General features: G+C 36.0%; 2 protein-coding genes across 4 annotated transcripts in view; one reads left to right on the plus strand and one right to left on the minus strand.

Annotated features, from left to right (window-relative positions):
- LOC125672289 (uncharacterized) overlaps positions 1-19752 on the plus strand; it is a 32299-nt gene extending 12547 nt beyond the window's left edge. The window contains exon 2 of the mRNA XM_048908505.2: positions 19289-19752. Coding sequence (XP_048764462.1) covers positions 19289-19638 — 350 coding nt within the window. The 3' untranslated portion in view covers positions 19639-19752. The remainder of the gene's footprint in view (positions 1-19288) is intronic.
- The window catches only part of LOC125672290 (asialoglycoprotein receptor 2-like), a 69934-nt gene that overhangs the window by 30111 nt on the left and 17472 nt on the right, over positions 1-22351 (minus strand). Inside the window, exons 1-3 of one of the 3 annotated variants that reach the window (XR_007368928.2) lie at positions 9811-10076; positions 8966-9069; positions 7936-8545 (exon numbers count right to left, since the gene is read on the minus strand). The exons of 1 other annotated variant lie outside the window; for it this stretch is intronic. The gene's annotated coding sequence lies outside the window, so the exon portion shown is untranslated. Of the gene's footprint in view, positions 1-7935; positions 8546-8965; positions 9070-9810; positions 10077-22351 lie in introns of those variants that run through there. One more of the 3 variants, XR_007368927.2, reaches the window with a different exon arrangement.

Raw genomic sequence — 22351 nt, forward strand, 5'->3', positions numbered from 1 at the left:
ACATTTCACTGGACACCGATAAAATCAATCTACTTCATGGATATACTCAGAATTTTATAATACTGGTATACATTGTGCTCCACGATACATGTACATTATAAATGTAACAAGGATAGTCAACTTCCCCCTGTATTAGGCGTGCTACTGGTCATGATGATTTGCATTTGCAGTCTATCTACAAACACGGGACACCACTGACAGGCACTGTCTTTGCCATTTTTAAGGTCGCTATATCAATTCTATGAACTAAATGTTTAAAGTAATTGGTTTATGGTTTTTAGATAAGGACGTCACAATCATACACCAATTCTTACGTTATTTGGGACAAAATCAATCATTTTATTAATCTGTGGATAAAGCGTATGCGTATTTCATGTAACGCGGGACAACGAAAAATGACGACATCTGCGTGTATATAATTCCGTTATTGATAATATAATGCGTGTAAATTATATTTTATATAAGCTATTATTATTATTTATATATTTTCCTTGTCATTGATGTATAAGACTTTAATAATCCACAAAATATACAACTGTGTAAACATAGCGGAAACATTTTCTAATGCACGTATGAAAGTAACACCAGTACCGTGCGCGACGTGACTATAAGATGTATAATTAAAATATCTGAAAAGTGAAATAGATGAACTGTATAAATAAAAGTAATTCAATTTTCTCGTTTATTTAAATTAAAAAAATCATTTAAGTTCTTCCCAACTTTACTAATTCAAATGTTAGATACTAGTAAATAACGATAAAGACTTAAGATGTCTGAATGAATTTTGATATACCATTACACGATTTGAGCAATTTCCTTTTTATAAAAAATCATAAGATGATGATTGTTCACGATACACACACACAAAAATAATCAGAAGAATTACTGGGTCTAAATAAGCAAGAGAATTCTAGTAATAGAAATGGAAACAGATACATAGCTAAAATTTAAGAATTGGGGTGTACTGTCATTTAGGGGGAATTTCTATACTGGGACGGTTTTTCTTAGGGGGTTGGGGTTGGACCCGGGTTAATTCTTCGTAAGGGGAAATTCTATTCCAGGCCCATCTTTCCGGGGGGAATGTCTATCCCGGGCCCGTTTTTTCGGAGGAAAAGTCTATGCGGGAGGGGGGGGGGGGGATTTTATGCTTTACAACACCGGGTAGAATAGGTCCTCAGTACTCCTTGCCTGTCGTAAGAGACGACCCAATGGGACAGTCCTTCGGATGAGAACGCAAAAAACCGAGGCCCATTGTCTCAACTTCTGTGGCACGATAAATTCCCTCCCTGCTCTAAGGCCGTAAGCACCGAGCATAGGCCTATGTTTTAGCCCTTCACCGGCAATGGTGACGTCTTCATATGAGTGAAAAATTCTCGAGAGGAAACTTAAACAATATCCTATCAATCAAATCTGAGTGTCTGTTTTCATATCCATGTAACGTGTGTCTCTAGTACTTAATACATTCTAAGGAACTAAAGATCATGCACCCAATGTTGGGAATGAACTAAGTAAACTTAATTTGTACACTTTTAATGCGATATAGTTTTAGACTTTTTTTTCATTAATGTATATTAAATATGCGCATGCCAAATATACAGCTTTTAAGAATAAAGATATGCAATCAAAATACTTTAGAGAGTACTGGTGCTAGTTTTCGCAATAAAAAGAAGAAAGAAAAAAGCGGGAGCTTTCATAGGCTTTGTCCCCTGGAACCACCCAGGACTTTGTCCTGGACTTACTGAGGTCTAAAGGCGGTCTTTAGACCCACCCACCCAGCAATTTCTCCGGGCCCCAAACTGAAATATTGCACCCGCCTCTGAATACAATACATAATTCATGGTTATCTTGCCTTAAAATCAACAAATGTAAATTCATGTAATACTACACAATTGTCTATTACTTAAATGTGGCCATTTGCACGGATCTTGAGAGATAATTCAATTATCCCCTAGATTATAACGCGAGAGTCGGAAGGATAGAGCCAGTCAGACAGCAGAAAGGCATGCGCATTTGCACGCGTGTAGATTCTTCTTTTCCAATATAATTTCATACTAGAGCATTACACACCCGTTTTTATTTGTCAAACTGCGTTTTGGAAATCTTAAAATCTTCAATTCAAAATACCCAGTCTAAGCTTCGATGATTCGGGCTGTATGAACTTCGTAATATCAGGGGCGGGTCCAGGAAATGCGGTTACAGGGAGGGGGCGCCACTTTATGAGGCAGGGGGTCCGGGGGCCGCCTTGAGGCCCACAGTGGACCCAGAGCAAAGTGCTGGTGGTGTTCAGGGGGGCGAAGCCCCTGGAAGCTCCGGGATTTTACAGGGCTTGAAATATGTCTCCTATTTAGTCATTTGTGAAATTAATAAAATGACTCAAATTTTATGGGTTTTAGAACAAAATTAAGTTCTCCCAATAAAGTAATGCAAGAAATCAAAAGATTTTGTCATTTATTTCTCCGGGAGTGGAAGAAATTATTGCTTCTTTTATCGTTTAGTACATTTTTTTAAACAAGATACCGCGATTTACCTTAAATTTGAAAATTTTAGGTGGGGGGTTGCACTGAATATAGGTGTATGGAAATGTATAGATCTATGTGCGTGCATTTTAATAACCAATTGGGACTTCACTTCAGAGTAACACAAACTGGGACTAAAGCATGCAATTCCTAACACTAAAAGCTGGTCTGAATCCCCCCCCCCCCACTCGCTTATATACCCTACAAAATTTACCTGCAATATTACATAGTATTTACTAATGTCAATTTATATACATGTAAGTTCTTTTCATTAAAAACATGGAATTTACAAATGGATGAAAAATACAAATTTCACTACATAGACTTAGGTGTACAAGTGGTTTTCGTCAAGTTTCCGCACTCATTTTTCATCTTGAAAGCTTTCTCCCTGCAAAAACTTGGTGTGTCCTGCTGAAACTTGACATATCTACGTTGTTTTCAAGTAGTTTCCGCAACGAAAATTTGCTGAAAGCTGATCAAGTTTGCGTAAATTTCGGTTTGCAGAAACTGTTCTGTTTTAGTATGCACATTGCTATATTGATAGTCTACCGCAAAGTTTTGATAAGTTTCCGCAATATTTTAGTTCTGTATCAGTTTGTACAATATGGTGTATACCAATTTTCAGCTTTGTGGAAACTTACTGAGACTTTATCATCGCCATGTAATTATAATAGGATGTTTGTGTTGCAATCAATATATAGAATTTTTAAAAAGATAACTGAAAACACTCGGACTAAATGCAAAGACAGCCTGTTACATGTATATTATAATTTGCGGAATGTGTTTTTCCCCTTTCGTTGTTAGTCTCACCCCCTCCGTTTGGAGGGATGGTGGTGGTGGTGGTGTCCATTTGTACTAATGAAGTATCACCTATAAGGTGTCAGTATATTCTGGTAGATTATTGCAATATACATCAGTGGCGGATTTAGAGGTGGCGCAGGCGGAGAAATAAATGACAAAATCTTTTAATTTTTTTAATTACTTTATTGGGAGAACTTAATATTTTCCCAAAAAACCCTTAAAATTTGGGTCATTTTGTTAATTTCACCTTATTAAAATGATAGAAAATACATGTAATACAAATGACTAAATAGGAGAAATATTTCAAGCCCCATAAAATTTGTAAAACCCAGGAGTTTCCGGGGGCTTCGCCCCCTGGGCCCCAACCAGGCCTTCGCCATGGACCCACTGCCTCATAAAGTGGCGCCCCGTAACCACAATTCCTGGACCCGCCCCTGTACATGTAGATATGAGGAGATACTGTCTGTATAAGTTGATAGCTCATCAAACGCACCTCCTGCGATGTGAAAGTGAAAATAGCTGCAATCCTCGCCGGCGGAATTATGGTAAGGTTCAATTTCAGCAACTATTTGCGATAATGTGCTCCACGAAGATTTCCTTAAAGATTACAATTATTCTAAATGAACCCTGTGCTTCCTAATCCCCGTAATGTAGTTCTTGTTCATCAGTGGCGGATCGAGAGGGTTGTAGTCACTCCACTTTACTTCCATAGTTTTAAACAAAACTTGTCATTTTACCAGTTTGAGATATTCACCCATCTTTGGGACCGGGGCGGAATAGGCACAAACTTGGGTCGCAATCCGCTCATCCTTTAAACAATTCCTGGATGCGCCCTTGCCTGCACAGGCACCTTAAATATGGATATTACTACTCCCCCCCCCCCCCCCCCACCTTTTTTTCATATTATTTTTGGTGGGAATAATTTCTCTGAAATGTATGAATTCGTAGTCTATTTCATCCCTCTTTCGATTCATGTAATCGTTTCACGCTTTTTTGTAAGCTTTAGAGATTGGCCTTCTACCGGTATAGAGATTGGCCTTCTACCGGTACAATAAAATTCATTTTATTATATACCAGTAGAAGGTCAATCTCTAAATACATGTATCCGTACTTCCGGTGCCTGTCCCCTTGCCCGTGGAGAACAATACGTAGAGTGCACTTGTAAATATATTACCATTTTGTCTGTAATGATATTTACGGGTGTATTCAATACCACCTCTTAATAAAAACACGGGGGGGGGGGGGGGGTGGTATCGTATAGACTCTCATTATTATCATTACAGACAAAATTACCGGTTCCTGTGATTAGACAAATATTGATTTATGTTCACAAAATAAAAATTAAACCAAAATCGGAACCAGGAAAGCTTAATTGATTCCCAACTACATGGAAATGGACATAAGATTTTAATAGTGATATTGTTTAGCTACAGTTCATAATGCATAAGATATAATTGCAAAAGTCTATCTGTTAGTTGGATAATATCTTGTATACAATATAAGAATTTCATAAGTTAACATCATAGCTATATACTAACTAGTATATAGGTCCCTGTTAACATCAACACTGTTCCAAGTATCTGATTTAAATCATTACTTCTTTTTACTGGCTAACAATTTATATTTCTATTAATTTGTCTTGAAAATGAAAAATTCATCGTACCACTGGACCTGTTCATAAAATGAAATTGATCCAACTTCGCCCCAAAATCACAGATTAAACAGTGGCGGATCTAGACCTCACTGTGTGTGTGTGGAAGGGGGGGGGGGCTTTTTTGGTCAAGAAAAGGAGATATGGTTTTGGTATTAAATGTTAATGAAAATTGAAACATCCATACTTCTTCATTATACTAGCCCGAATATTTAGAGATAATTGTCAAAGTGCACAAATGATCTTACAAAGATTTGGCCTAAAAGCAAAATATGCTTGACCTGGACCATTTAAATTGGCTTTAAAAGTGTTTCAGGTGTTTTCCCCCAAAAAGTCACTAAAATGATTTTAAAAGATTTGAGATGACCTTATAGAAATTAACAAATTTTGCACTAATCAAAATTTATAATCCATAGTTTTGAAATGTTTGAGTGGTATGAATGGTTGGTATGAGTGATTATATATCAATTGTACATCTTACCTTTAAAAGTATATATTATGATGCACTTAATTTCTATTTGTACAAATAAATAAAAAAAAATTAAGCCTAAAAAAAAATAATTTAAAAAACTTATTATAATTCGAGGATTAATGTGCATTAAATTATACTTTGTTGTACAATATGAAAAAGGTACAAATTAAACAAATATTAGAAAGAGATTACATATCTTAATGGTAGTATAAGTTAACCACATTCACTAGCTGCAGAATTGTAGCTCTCTGAGAAAATATTGGGACAGATCTGTACCAATTAATATTTTCTCAGAGAGCTACAGTTCTGCAGCTATGCATTCACATGATTATGAATTTCACAATATTTCATATGAATTTAAACGTAAAAATTAAAATGTATCCTTTGCCTTTGTATTGGGTGATGTACATGTATATTGCAACATAATTTTCAATGTTCATGCTGAGAATTGCTTTGCCATTATTTTCCAAATATTACCATATAAGCCTACAATATTACATATTATGTGTCAAATGAATTATTTATAATATTGACTGAAATAGCATGACATGTTGATCATGATATGAAATGCTTATAAAAGTATTAGATGGCAAATTACAACCTCACAAAGTCATTCACCCAGTAATTGTAGATAAGGAACAATGAGAAACAAAGCCAGGGGCTTGCTGAGCTGTAAAGAACATCCCATGTGTATTATACACAGAGGGATTAGTTGGGGTAAAAGTCACAAGACAAAACCTGGGTACAGATATAAAAAAAAAAATGGACAAAGTGACCATGCAAGGACAAAGTCAATATTAGAAGTTTATTAAAGCATAATAACAAAATGTCACAGGACATAATACTGATTTTTATATAAATTCAGGGGGGAAATCTGTTCCTTTTGTAAAGTTTACAAAAATGCATGTGTAAAATATATGTTATATTTTTTATGAGATTGTTTTTCAATTTTAAACTATAGATTTTGATAATTATTATTAAATGCTTATTCCTTTTATCATATCTATTGCAAAATATGAATTAAAATAGGATTTTCTTTTACTGATATAGAATACTAATAGGCTTTGTAATCATTGGGTTTACAAATTGCTACACAAGATCTGACATTTTTCACATAGCTTCTGCGTGCATGCATGTCATTTGATTCCATATCAACATATCAATTAATAAGCAAGATTCAAAATGTGAAATTACTTTGAACCAAAAAAAAAAAAAAAACACAACAAAAATCTTGATGACTGATAATCTGTAATATGCATGATAGTTCAAATTTTCTTATGAATATATATGTATATCAAATGATATGTCAGAACAATCAATTTGCTATTATTGTACGTACATGTATATGCTTTCATAATTTTGCTGTTGTGTGATAATGAAATATTGTCAAATTAAAAAAAAAATGTGAAATTACAATTTAGTGTCCTTAGGTTTGTAATCAAGAATGAAGGAGTAAATGATAACCCAGTGGTGGATCCAGAAGGGGTGCTGGTTCAGGAAATTTTGCTAAAATAAAGTAAAAATAACACATTTTGAGGGTGGACCCCCTCCCTTGATAACCAAAATTAATGGTAAAATTCCCCTCTCTCAAAAATTCCTGGATCCATCCCTGTAAGCATTAGACAATCATTAATTTGTGATTCCATTATTCATAATTTCTTCATTGGACACATGGAGGCCAACTCTCACATGTATGTATATAGACATAATTCCAATTATTTTGAAAATAAAGAGGTCAAAGTACCAAATTGAATTCAATATAAAATATATAAAGAATATCTTATCATGGATATAAAGATTAAAACATTTCAATCATGTTAATTGATAGATTTTTAGGTCAATTGATTCTCTCATGTGACCTATTGCTAGTGGTCAGCTTCTGTTGTGACAGTAAACAAAACATCAAGCTTGTAAATATCATGATTCCTAGGGTAGAAATTCTGACTCCAGGAGGAACCAAACTTGATATATAGTGTTTATGTGTAAAACATTTAAATTTAGATAACATCTTCCTTAATGCTATTGATGCTTTTAGGTAGAACAGGTAATTGTAAATTTCATGACCTCGATCAGTGATAATAATAATAAAATTTATATACATGCAGCCTTATATAAAACAGTTTATTACTCTAAGGTGTTTTACAAGGGCAAGAAGAGGAAATGCGGGGATTTGGGTTGCAATTATGATAATTTTAATTTACACACATACCTCTTTTAGGGGGATAATATGAATTACACTTGCCCCCCCCCCCCACCCTCCTTTGCAAATTATCTTGATCCACACCTGCAATACTTTTAATGATATTCACTTGATGTCTATGCTTGTTACAGATGCTGTTATATACATCATTACCGTCAGAAGTATCAATGTGTTGGTGGCTGTTATGAAGAGAATGGGCCCATTTTAACAACTTCTAGGATGGGCGGTACAAGGGTTCATACCAGTGACCAATGAAGCACAGCTGTTACAAGACCAGGAAGAGTCAAATTCATGTGGAGTGTGCAATTGAATTTAATTAAAAACATCCATATTCTAAATCATATACCTTCACAATACAGACATATATATCTGTCCACTAAGATTTTCAACTCTGTGTGACTCTTGTACATTTGCAAATCCTCTACTGAAGGAAATAGCTGATATGAATTTCACAATTAATTAAATCTTACCTTTGGACTTAGATACTATAAATGTACAACTTCTTACTCACATTATTCTGGATTGTCAAGTTGTATTAAATGCATTCAAGTAAATGATAAAGTGAACATTTATTTAAGGTTGCTAGTCAAAGAAATTGTTACAATGGTGATTCATGCACATCTTCACACTGATCATTTGTAGCAAAAACAAAATAAAACTAATGGAAGACATTTGAATTTTCACAAGTCTGTCTAGTTGGTTATTGCAGAGAAGGCACAAAGGCTCAATCATGTATGTCAAGTATAATTCCCATAATTCATCTCGAAGGATGAGAATCACTTCCATGTTCATTGGTGTTCAAACTATGAAATCACAAGTGGTGCCTGTGAGGTAAAGCTGATGGAGAACTTGATGCCAATAACCATGACTCTCTTTGGGCTGCAGCGCACCTTCCGGGTTGCACTCTGAAAATTTTACCCCCCAAAAATCAAAAAGACTGACATCCACTATGTCTATATATTTTTTCATTAAAATACCAATGCTTGATAATTCTTATTTGGACATTCAACATTTTCTTATAGCATAATAAAATTTATTTACTTATACCGCTGTTTGATAGAATTTGTAAAGAAAAACTTTATAATGATATCTGCATTTATCTAGTAAAAAATCCCCATATGTTTGCACAGGCATCCTTTGCTGTTGCAGGTAAAGGACATTTTTAAAATTTCTATATTGTCTGGAGATGCATTCATTTTTGGTGAACCTTTATATTTTGGGATCACCTGAATTTACATGTATACAAGTATTCATTACAGAATGAATATCATTTAATATTGATAGCTTGACGAGCATATATTGTATAAAGAGCTCTGGTGAGTTACCTATATTCTGATTGCCTGGGTGAATACATTTCTCTCATTGTCATAGCTTTACGAGGTGCAGACTTAGGATGCTTTATCCAGCTATGTTGTTTGCCCTTTTATATCTAAAAGATTAACAAATTAACATTGTAGTCATTGTCACACAAAACATGTAGATTATGCACATTAAAATGCAAATTGACTATCTGGACTTGTCAATATTTCATATAACATGTTCTATCAATTCAGATAAACCAAAATTCATAAGATAGATAATTCAGCTGAAATTCAGATAAATAAATAAAAAATCTTAGATGCCAGTCGCGGGTTTAAAGCTCCGCCCCCCCAACGAATTTCTGGATCTGTTTCTGTATGCAGGTTTACATACCAAATGTATATACTATAATATTATAAATTACTGCAGCTACATAGTGGAAACAAAACTGACTCGTGGGACTTCCATATGTCTCTAATATGATTGGTGTCAGTAAAAAGTTCTGTTTTCATTTTATAGAAATATCTTTATGAAATAATTTAGATTAATTTCTAAATGAAACCGTAAAACGTTCAAAATCATAGAATGAAATAGGAATATATATCCATGTTATACACAACAGGAAAAAAGTTTTATTCTTTCCTAGTGCTCTAGCGTTTTCACTCGATGCAGATTATTACGGGGGGGGGGGGGGTACCACAACATCAATTAAGAATCATTCTAATCAGAACTACGCAAATATATTGCTGAGATTTTGATCGAGGACTTTCGATATCTTGAACTAAACTCTGAGATATAGATGTATGGGTGTATATGATGCAAACGACTGTGCAGTGCATATGATGCAGACGACTCTATAATGTCAACATACCTGTACTTTGTTGGAAAATGTCTCGTATTGACGCTTGAACAACCGCTGTAATAACTCAGAGCTCTATTTAGAACACATTTTCTAAACCCAGTTGTTATCCATCGCTCTCTCGCTTTTTGTAGTAAGGTCTATGTGGTTTTGAACGTAGCGAGTCTAGTACATTATTGATAATGCCATCCTGACAACTGCCCGGAAGTACGATTTCACGTTATTTCTCGCGAGTCACATGACGAGACTTTCCGACCCTATTGTACAGATGGGAGTGACAGCGCGACTGGACTGCCACGCCCCTCTGTTCAATAAATTTCATACAAACGAACTTACAACAGTACATTGCCATAAGTTTAAGAGAAATAAAAATATCAAATACCTCTTACTTAATTAGTAATTCGTTGTTTTACGCTCTTTCAGCCTTAAAGTTTGTCATTTGCGTCTGAGTGATAAAACATCATGTTAAAATTCCCGTGACGCGCATGGGGCTATTTACAGACGCATAACAGACAATGTATGATTTATAGAGCAGTCATTTTAAAAATAAACCTCAAACAAATTGCAACAAAAACAAATTTTGTTATAATCAATTAAGTGTGTATATTTTGACAACATATCAAAAGTCGACCGAGCAGTTAATTTAAAAATTAATCAAGAGTATTCCGTATTTTACATGTACATGTAACAATAATGGCATACGCGAGGTATCGTATACCTGAAAATTTGACGTCAACACGAAGCAGACGATGCAAAGTTTTTATAGTTTAGGTAAGTTTTTATGTGTTTTGATGATTTGTTCAATAAATAATGAATTTTAGAGTCAAGATGCATGATGGAATTTATTCTATTTCCTAATTAGGATATATAATTTGATATTTGTGCATTTTAAAGTCGGGATGTTCTATCAATCTTAAAGTATCGGTCTGGTGTGTTATTTTTCAATATAGACATTAACGTAGACATTAACGGCAAACTGACAACTCATCTGTATGACAAACGGGATGATTTCAGCTTCTCCATCGTCAACTTCCCACATTTATGTAGCAATATTCCATTATCACCTGCATATGGTGTTTATATATCTCAACTGATTCGATATGCAAGAGCTTGTTCTGGGTATAGTCAGTTTTTAAATCGAGGTAAGCTACTGACAAACAAGTTGATGGTACAGGGATTTCAACAGTCTCGATTGAAGTCAGCATTTCGCAAATTCTATGGTCGTTATAACGATCTAGTTCGTCGATACCTCGCATTGGGTCAAATGCTGTCTGACGTGTTTCATACCGATTGTTAAGCCGTTCTTGGCACACTGATTTGACTGCGGATAACTCCGTTTACCTGATCAGGATATGGGGCTCACGGCGGGTGTGACCGGTCAACAGGGGATGCTTACTCCTCCTAGGCACCTGATCCCACCTCTGGTGTGTCCAGGGGTCCGTGTTTGCCCAACTATCTATTTTGTATTGCTTGTAGGAGTTATGAGATTGATCACTGTTCGTTATCTTCACCTTGCATACAAGCATATATCTATTGAATATGTAAATTTAATTCATATACTCACTACAATGAATATAAGACAAAAACACTACGAAAAATATACACATTAAGAGAACAAATATATGAGATATAAATATCAATTGTTCGAAGGAATTCTATCACGTAAAAATAAGTACGGACCGCCGTTATGGTAAAAATTGCATAATATTTTCTAAACTTCTAAAGGTGTAGTAAGGCCGCGATTATATATATATATATATATATATATATATGAGTGTGTGTGTGTGCGCGCGTGTGTGTATATGAATATAATCACCATTTATATGTATAAATATTTGGAACATTTTTAATCTAAAGTATGTCTGAAAGTACAATCGAATAAGTTTAATATGAATTTTCAATTAATATATATTAAATTGCTATAATTTATTTCAAATTTTTAGATCATTATGGAAACCTGCATATTATGTGACCAGACTCTTCAGAATGGTTCTACAGTAAAACTTGGGCAAAAGGGATGTGATAACATAAACAGAATTAATTGTGAACAACAAGACCAAATATCAAGCGTTAATCCTGGTCAATTTGTTCATCAACACTGCCGCCGTGCTTTTATAAATCCCAAATCAACAAGATGGAAGATGACTAAAACCGAAGAAATTGAGGCAGCTAATGAAAAACCCCTACGATCAAAAACCCCTACGTTCAATTTCAAAGACAATTGTCTTTTTGTGGCCAAATAGCCAAAAACAACCGAAAGAAAAGAGGGTACGATGTTGTCTGCATTAGAACTCTAGAATTCCAAGCATCAATTGAGAATATCTGCAAGGAGCGAAACGACAAATGGGGAGAAGTATACAGTCGAATTCAGATGGCTCATTCAGATTTACACGCAGCCGATTCTGTTTATCATGCTCAGTGTAACTCTAATTTTAGAACAGGCAAGAATACACCAGTTACGGTCTTTACAACTCCCGAGAACAATTTTAAAAGAAAGTGCCACTTGCAGGTAGACCTAAAAACCAAACCGCTGAAAAGGCTTTCCATTTAATAGTTACCAGAGTGGAAAAGGAACGCAAGCAAATATCAATTGCTGATTTGGTTCGGGAAATGAAAGATTTGTGCAGTGATGATGTTTATTCAACAATACACATGAAGAAAAAGGTCCTCGAATACTTTGGAAATTCTGTAATTCTCACAGAAAAAGAGGGAAAGTGTAATGTTCTAACATTTCGAGACAATGTTTCTACAATTTTGCAGAACTTTTACAACCGTTCCGGAAGAGAAAACAAGGATGAAGAAATGAAAGCGATTATAGAAACGGCAGCAAAACTTATTAAAGAAGATATCAAGATGTTACCATCCAAAGATAGTTTCTATCCTTCTGCAGAAGAAATAGAATCTGAAATATCAAATGCTGCGTTCGTTTCTGACACACTGCAATTGTTTCTGAGATATCTATTTAGTGAAGCGGATGCTATCAGGAAGATACTGTCGATCGGACAAGCCATTGTACATTGTACAATGCAAGGTGAAGATAACGAACAGTGATCAATCTCATAACTCCTACAAGCAATACAAAATAGATAGTTGGGCAAACACGGACCCCTGGACACACCAGAGGTGGGATCAGGTGCCTAGGAGGAGTAAGCATTCCCTGTTGACCGGTCACACCTTTACAGCTTGGGTTAGGCGTGCAGATGCATCATCACTTTGGATCACGTTTCTTAATTGATACGCTTTATAGTCTTGGATTTTCGTTGTCCTACGCTGAGGTACAGGAATTTGAGATGGGTGCAGCAACTTCTAGAAGCTCGGAAAACACTATTAATGATGATCTCTCTTTTCTACAATTTGTTGCTGATAATCTGGACCACAACATAAGAACGCTTGATGGACATGGAACATTTCATGGCATGGGCATCATTGCAGCTTCTACTCCTGGTACTCGAAGGTCACGGTCTATCCCTCGTGTGAATACAACGATCAATGAAATTGGTTCCCTGGCGAAGATTAATATCAAATTGTACAAAAACGAATTACCTATGCCATCAACGTTAAAGTTCAACATTCAGAGAAGAATTGAACTGGTGGAGTCGCGGAATATGGATCTGCTATCAAAAGCCTGTTGGTCTCTTTGTTTGAATGGCAGTTGGTCTGCAGTCATGCACAAAACTAACGGACCTTATCCAGGGAGATCAAATATTACTTTCCTTCCAATGATTGATCTTAATCCAAGCGATGAGTCCTGCATCTACTCTACAATGCATTTTGTTTGCAATGAGGCACGCAAAAACAAATGCACTCCAATACTTACCTTTGACCAGCCTCTGTATTGGAAGTCAATGCTTATGATACGGAAAGAACCCGTTGACAGTCCTCTGAAATCACTTGTGCTTAGACTTGGGGGATTTCATACAGAAATGAGCTTCATTGGAAGTATTGTGTACATCATGTCGGGATCAGGTCTGACTAGTCTGCTTGAAACTGTTTACGCACCAACTGCAGTTTCACACATGATGAGCGGCAAAGCGATTGCAAGAGCTGCCAGGGGTCATTTCTTAGTAGACACTGCTCTTACAACGCTGATCATGTCTGAAATATATGGAATTCCTGTTCCAAAATTGGAAAGCAACGTAGGTAAAATTAGTGATGAACCAAATATACTAAACAATTTTGATGTGCACAATATCCAAGCAGAAACACCAAATACCAGCCACAGCTACCCAGAGGAAATCACAGAGGCAAAATGCCTGTTGAACTCTTTCCTTAATGGTGAGGTAACTTTGACCGAAATCAATCAGAGCCTTGCCTTGGACGTTATCCAACGGAAAATTGACCAATTTCAACTCTCAAGATCAAAATGCAGAACAGCTGATCTTTGGTTCCAATACATGGACATGATATCCCTTCTTCGTGACTTTATTAAAGCAGAAAGAACCGGCAACTGGAGACTGCATTTGGAATCCTTGAAAGATATGCTACCGTATTTTGCAGCTGCTAGACACAATTTATATGTGAAGTCTGTATGTATATATCTTCAGCAAATGGAATGTTTAAAGGAACAGAACCCAGGCGTAGTTGCTCTCTTTGAATCTGGATTTCACGTTATCAGGCGAAGTGACAGATACTGGGCAGGAATATCATCTGATCTCGCTATAGAACAGGCTCTGATGCGAAGTGTTATAACAACAGGGGGACTAACAAGAGGTCGTGGAATGAATGAAAGTCAAAGGGCTCTTTGGATATTGTCTATGCCAGATTGCGCCGAAATAAATAGTGCCATACAGTCATTTACCAGGACCAACTTTTACTCATTTGATCAGCACAAAGAAGATGGCAAAAGTCGTCAAAAACGTGATTCGCAAGACACCATCACATTTGCTTCCTTTTTGGAGGAGAGAAACCCATTTGTCGAAGAGCAATGTCTGAGAAACATTGAAACAGGTGTATCAGCCACGTTCGATGTAAATTCTGACAAAGCCAAAGAAATTGGTGAAAATATAATTCAATCTATGAATGGAAAAACAGTATCTGAGTTCACCTTCAAAAGAAAGCACCAAGTGGTTATTTTTCAAGATAAACCTCTGTATACCACAACAGATCCCGAGAACTTGTCCATTGATCCGCAACTCCTGATTCAGAGGTTTTTCATAGCTGCAGATAGCATATATGAAGACAAGTCAGAAATATTTGCATATGAACTTTCCAGTCAACCTAGTTCAATGTTTGAGTCTAATGGATTTATGAGGTCGTCCCAAAAATCTTTATTAGCTGATGCGATTTGGAACCTTGGTGATTGTAGTAGGCAAATCTCTGGTGGCAATTACAAGTATGTTCTTGATGGTGGATCACTTATCCACAAGCTACCATGACAGACTGGTATGACGTTTGGGGAAATATGCACGAGATACATTGACTCTTTGGAATGCTACGGATTGAGTTCTACAGTGGTTGTTTTCGATGGTTACGTGTCTGGTCCAGATACTAAAGATGCTTTGCATCTTAGGCGCACAAAAGGAGGTGTTGGTACCAACGTTTCTTTTACAGATATTACTCCATTTCGGTCGAAAAAGGAAACATTTTTTGACTAACAGTGAAAAAAAACAAACTTTATTGAGCTTCTCACCAAAATTATGCATGATAAAGGAATTGAAACAAAACACGCCCCCGGTGATGCAGACGTTCTAATTGTTGATACTGTTGTTGAATCATGGCTGTTAAGTCCAACAGTCCTTCTGGGTGAAGACACAGATGTACTTGTACTTTTACTCTACTATTGTCAATCTGAATCAGAGACCCTCATCTTCAGACCAAACCACAGTGAGAAAAAGAAAAGACTAAAGATATGGGACATAAAGAAGACGAAAGACATCTTTGACCATCAGAGGCTAGCAAGTTGTTGCCCAATATCCATGCTGTGAGCGGATGTGACACTACCTCAAAGTTGTATGGGATAGGAAAGGGGACTGCTTTAAAAAAGTTTCTGGAAAACCCTATGATGAGGGAGCTTGGAAAGATTTATCTTAGAAGCTCGTCTAAACAAGAAATAATAAATGCAGGAGAAAGGATGGTTACCCATTTATATGGAGGGTGTGCATTGGAAGGACTTGATGTTCTTCGATATCAAAAATTTGCTTCTAAAGTTCTTACTAGTAAAGAGGTGATTCAGGTTCATTCACTTCCACCAACCTCGGAGGCTGTTTCATACCACTGTCTACGAACATATTTTCAAGTTCAGATATGGATAAGAGAAGGACGTGAATTAAACCCCTGTGAATACGGTTGGTTTATCAACGTCGGAAAACTTATGCCCGTAAAGACAAAAAATCAGCCCGCCCCAGAGAAACTCCTCACAATCATTCGCTGTAAATGTAAAACAAACTCTGAAACTAAACGATGTACTTGCAGAAAACATGGCCTGGTGTGCAATATTGCATGTGTTGAATGTCAAGGTCACAGTTGTTTAAATTCTAAAACAGAGGAAACTAATGTGGACGCTGTTGATGTGTAAATAATTAATGTATGAGATCACATTATAGTTTCAATATCTCTGGATCAAACACAAATGTTCTTGAATTTTGTTTTCAAAATGTCATAATTTCATCTAAAATTTCTCCTAAATGGCTCGATCAAATATTGTCAATTTTTCATATGTTATGGAGGAGTTATTAAACTATCAAAAATATACAAAAATCATTTTGTTGCAATTTGTTTTAGGTGCGATGAATATTTAAGCTATATTGACTGGTCTATTATGCTTTCTCACTAAATCGTAGTCGCTCGAATCTATTGACTTGTATACTTGATATTTCAGTATTTTCGATGATACATGTTTTTTACCATCGAACTTTAGGTGTGCTTTTTATGTATAAGGTCATCAGTTATATTTCGCAGTATGGATTTTTTATCATGTCAACGTCTGTCATGAGATGGAACCTTTCGAGGTCATTTTGCAAAGGTCAAGGTCACTAAGAACATATACCTTATATGGGGGAAAGCCTCATTTCAACAGTTATTTCATTGTGCGAATGACATTTGGACAACGGTCACTCAAGATTATTTTTGAAAAGTGAAGGTCACTAAAACATGGATTTTATATGAAAAGGTCTCTATTTCAAAAATATGTTCACATATAAGCCTGTTATCATTCGTCTGAACATTAAACACTAAATTATAGCTGAACAACAGCAGGGCCAAGGTGACTTAGGGAAGCGATGTGGTCCGTGGGCCTCGTGTTACTGATTGGTATTTCTGATCTAGAGGTTTATAAAAATTTGTTTCACTTTGAGTAATAAGAAAGCATTACATCTGCACTGGTTTTGACTACGGATAACTCCGTTTACCTGATCAGGAAATAGGGCTCACGATGAGTGTGACCAGTCGACAGGGGATGCTTACTCCTCCTAGGCACCTGATCCCACCTCTAGTGTGTCCAGGGGTACGTGTTTTCCCAACTATCTATTTTGTATTGCTTATAGGAGTTATAATGATCACTGTTCGTTATCTTCACCTTTCATCTTAGTTATGTATAGTGTCGGTATATATTTTTTTTAAGGTAGGTAAATACTATTAGAAATTTCTGTCAATTAAAGTTTTTTTTTCATTTAAATAACTTTAACAACTCATAAACTAACTAAAAAGCCCATATAAGACATACATTTGCAGGTTTATTTTTATACTATGTGCTACAGAGCACATATACCCCCAAATGCAAAAGCCAAATTCTAACACAAGAATGCATCATCTCATGTTTTATTAAAAATATGCACCAAAGCACATCATATTAAGCTATAATATATAAAATCCAATAGCTATTCATTTACTGAGAGAATTTTTAAAGATATTCAATTGAAAACATACACAATTGCTGTTTAATCTGCTCACATCCTTCAGAAAAAAATCACAGAATATCGCAATTTAGAAAAATTCTCAAAATCTAAATTGTTTACATGCCAGTTTTTCTTTAAAAATATTTAGAATTATATCTAAGGTTAACAAAAAAACCATATTTTACCATAGTTGACCAGAGATATTTTGCAAAATGGTCTCTTGAATATGTAAACCCCCATTTTTAAATTGAAGTTTTACAATTATTCTTTGCACACTTTGAAAATAGTAAATTGTAACAGCAAATACAGTCTCAAAATCAAGATTAACAGAATATGACAATATATATATATATATGTAAAACATACTGAAAATTTTGTCCTACCAGACAATTAGAACACAAGGAGTGGGGGGGGGGGGGTGCACCCCCACCCCTTCCTTTTTCTCACAATTTTTTTGATGTGTGTGTTATTCTTTTTTTGTTTGGCTATCAATCATATAATACATAAAAATACATACATGCTATCTCATACTTATAGAAAAAAATTAATATAGTGTAACATATATGTAGATTCTAGCAACTACAGCTCATGTACAAATAATTTTGTTTCTTGAAAGTACTTGTGAAGAAGAGTTCAAATATTCAACAACTTTGCTGATGATTTTCTGAGGATTTATAATTCTGGGTTTCTTTGAACCAAACACACTCCCTAAAATTCAGTGTGAATTCCACTGTGATGATCACCCCTATGTATGATGTTTAATTTGTTCAGGCTTAGATTGCAAGCTATGAGCCTTTTAAGCCTATGAGCCTTTCAATGTAGATATTACATTGCTTTGTACCATTGGAGCTAGTGAGGACTTCACACTATAATAATTCATGGTAAATATATCTAAGATTCACATTTGAATGCTAAATTTGACTCGTACAGTTCTCGTAAACTACAAACATCAAACAAAGAAGTTATAACTGGAACTTTCTAGTCGGTGTTTAAAATTTAAAACCGGATACGTAAAAGCACGGACTTTCCTTAAACCGCCGCGGAGGCGAAGAGGTTAGAGCGTTCGCCCCGCATGCGGAATGATTGATTGATTGTTTTCCGCCACACTCAACAATTTTTCAGTTATATGGTGGCGCCCAGTTTTTATTAGTGGAAGAGAGAACCCAGATACAAATGTACCTGGGAAGAGACCACCGACCTTCAGAAAGTAAACTGGGAAACTTTCTCACTTACCGGCGCGAGCGGGATTCGAACCCGCACCGACCAGAGGTGAGAGGCCGTGTGATTTTGAGCATGATCTATTACCACTCGGCCACATAGGCCCTCCGCATGCGGTAGGCCGGGGTTAGAATCCCGGCCGCAACATACCTAAGTCGTTATAACAGGTACTGACAGTTCCATCGCCAAACGCTCGGCATCAGGTGTGAATGTCACGGGCCCCGGAGATGACATTGAAAACGGATGTCCCGTGTCACAGTAGGTGTGGCTTGCTAAAGAACCCTCACTGCTCAATGGCCGTAAGTGCCGAGCATAGGCCTAAATTTGAAGCCCTTCAAAGGTCTTGGTGACGTCTCCATATGAGTAAAAAATTCTCGAGCGAGACGTTAAGCAAGATACAATCAATCTATCAATCAAAATATTGTTATTTTTACTTCCAGAACGATACTCAACAAGAAACGCCGCCTTGCTGCAGTCTGCGTATTCGTCGTCTGTATTTCCTGGTAATAGTCATCAATATACAGCTAACTGGGCAATTGATGGGAAAATTGCAAATTTATCCAGTTCACAGCAGTGTTTTATTTCAAATGAGGAATCGTCTCCATGGATTCAAATTGATTTAGGAGGAAACTATTTGATATCTTACGTGAAATTATACAATAGATTGGATGTACAAGGTTTGGATAAAAAAAATGTTGATGTTGTTTCATTACCTGTTGTTATATGTCCTATTGCACGACGTTTCATCCGTATACAAATGTCACCAGTTTTAGGGGAAGTGCCAAGTTAAGTTATGATGTATACGTGAAGCTCATGGCCGTGTGGATTCTCCATTGTGCCAATGCCTACCGTGACCTTCACTTCTGATGGCCGTCTACTTTCGGAAGGTCGGTGGTCTCTTCCCAGGTATATTGTATCTTGGTTCTCTCTTCCACCAATAAGAACCGGGTGCCACCAGATAACTAAACATTCTTGAGTGTGGCGGAAAACATCAATCAATCTTGGCGACGGAAAATTACTACATAATCATATGTAAACTAATTACATGTATCTTGTTATACCCCCCGCAACAAGTTGGGGGGGGGGGGGTATACTGGAATCGGGCTGTCCGTCTGTAGACGCAATGGTTTCCGTGCTCTAAAGCATTATCCTTTCCACCTACCGTCACCATATCATACATATGGACTACCCATGGGATGAAGATGTTCCCTATCGATTTTGGGGTCAAAAGGTCAAAGGTCAAGCGCACTGGACATCGAAGTAGCAATATGGTTTCCGGGCTCTAAAGCGTTATCCTTTCCACCTACAGTCACCATATCATACATATGGAGTACCCATGGGATGAAGATGTTCCCTATTGATTTTGGGGTCAAAAGGTCAAAGGTCACGCGCACTGGACATCGAAGTAGCAATTAACAACACCCTTTTGGGAGATTGGGGTAAGCGGGGGGTATTCTTAGTGAGCATTGCTCACAGTACCTCTTGTATTAAATAAAATTGTTAAAGGGGGCATGGACACAATTTGAGCTTAAAAAAGTTTCCATTTTTAATTATTACAATGCTTAACAAAGGTATTTGTTATGCAAACAAGGCTCCTGTCATGTTTTTGTTAATATCGCTTACATAGTTTCCTTTAAAGTAGATTTTTCAGTTTAAAAGTTAATAAATACAATTAATCAGTTTCTAGTGTTTGCCATATCTCATTTTGTTTTAAACATGATATTTCTATAAAGCAATCTATATGTAAACAAAAAACATGGCACGAGCCTTGTTTACATTACAAAGAATTTTGAGTGCCGTATCTCACTTGTAACTCAACAATATTTTATGACATTCCTATTTTTACTGACCATTAGAAATACTTTAGTATTTAAGCATTGTAAGCATTAACAAGAGGCCCATACGCCACATCCCTCACATGAGTCACCTTAGCCCATATTTAAAGAATTCCTCAATATATTCGCATGTAAAACATTTTACGCTCGCACCAGGAAGTGAGAAAGCATCCCAGTTTACTTTCGGAAGGTCGGTGGAGACGTCTCTTCTCAGGTACATGGTATCTGGTTTCTCTCTTCCACCAATAAAAACTGGGCGCCATCAGATAACTTAACAATTGTTGAGTGTGGCGGAAAACAATAAATCGATCAAACTTATCCATTTTACAAACGTGAATCTGAATAATGACAGGAAGCTTTCATGTAAATGTAAATTTCTCTGTCCCAATGGTTCTTGAGAAGAAGATTTTTAAAGATTTTCTCTATATATTTGTATATACCCCCCCCCCCCCTCCTTCATCAACACTATTTCTCCAAATGGCATATTTAATTAAAGCGAAATCGTGCATATAAGACCCTAACTGGTACTTGATATATTCGGAAGGGAATGATAAAATTTCAGAAAACTGCCAGGTCAGTGTTTGCATTATATGTGAGAATGGATTTAATTTATACATTGACGTACAGTTCTTTAGAATAGATTATTGTCAAACCACTGGCCTTTGGGCATGTATTATGCAACCCCCCCCCCCTTTATTTTTTTTCTGATCTGGAATCAACACACTATTTTCTTTTTATACTTATGTTTTGAATATACACATTAAAGATTATAGAAATCGCTGTTACGTATTAGCAAAATATCTCGTTATCAGTGTTATTTCTTCTTACAATCGCTGAAAATGTAATTTATTACTTATTGTACCATAGCTTGGCGTGCTTTCTTTTGTTAAAAGTGTGGGTTATCTGTACATAACCCACATTTTTCTTCAAACCCCGCCCACATTCTCGAAAGAAAAAAAACAAAACAACATCACCGTCCATTGTATGACGTTCCTCCAGATCAAAATTGCACATATCAAACACGGATAACTGACTCGGACTAAGTTCTCCAAATACATTATAGATATTCGCGCTGAATCTCACTTAAACCTTTATACAAGATAATATCGTCAATGGTCTCGTCCCAAAGACTTTCTATTTCCACATTCTCGTCAAGTCGAGAAACACGTGTACGTAGAAATACGGGTAGCATTTATAAAGAGTTTTATAAAAGACCCAGTCACGTGATAAAAATGCGTTTGAGAGATAAACTTGTTTAGCGGACAGAGTGAACTTTTATGGTTTCGCATCTTACAATTCTTAATTTTTTCTCTCTTATGTTTCACCATTTTTTAAAAATCTATTGTATATACATGTAAATGTTTTTTCCAGCCAATTTAGTCAAAATATGTATTAGAAATAGAATGAAGGATATCAAATAGGATTTTCAAAAGAGTAACCACCATCATCAGTTGAATATATTGCTAATTTTTTAAACAGAAAAATGCATGAATATGGGTTCTAAAAATTTAATTTGAATTTTTAAATTTCAATTCTTAAAGCCAATGCCGGTACTAAAAGTCGAAGAATGCGTAAATGTTAAATACAAATATCAAAACCAACAGTCCAAACATTTATATGCACCTTAAAAACGGCTTTTTAAAAACAATTAATGAACATACATTTTTC

This window comes from Ostrea edulis, chromosome 4 (assembly GCF_947568905.1).
Source record: "Ostrea edulis chromosome 4, xbOstEdul1.1, whole genome shotgun sequence".
NCBI classification, from domain to species: domain Eukaryota; kingdom Metazoa; phylum Mollusca; class Bivalvia; order Ostreida; family Ostreidae; genus Ostrea; species Ostrea edulis.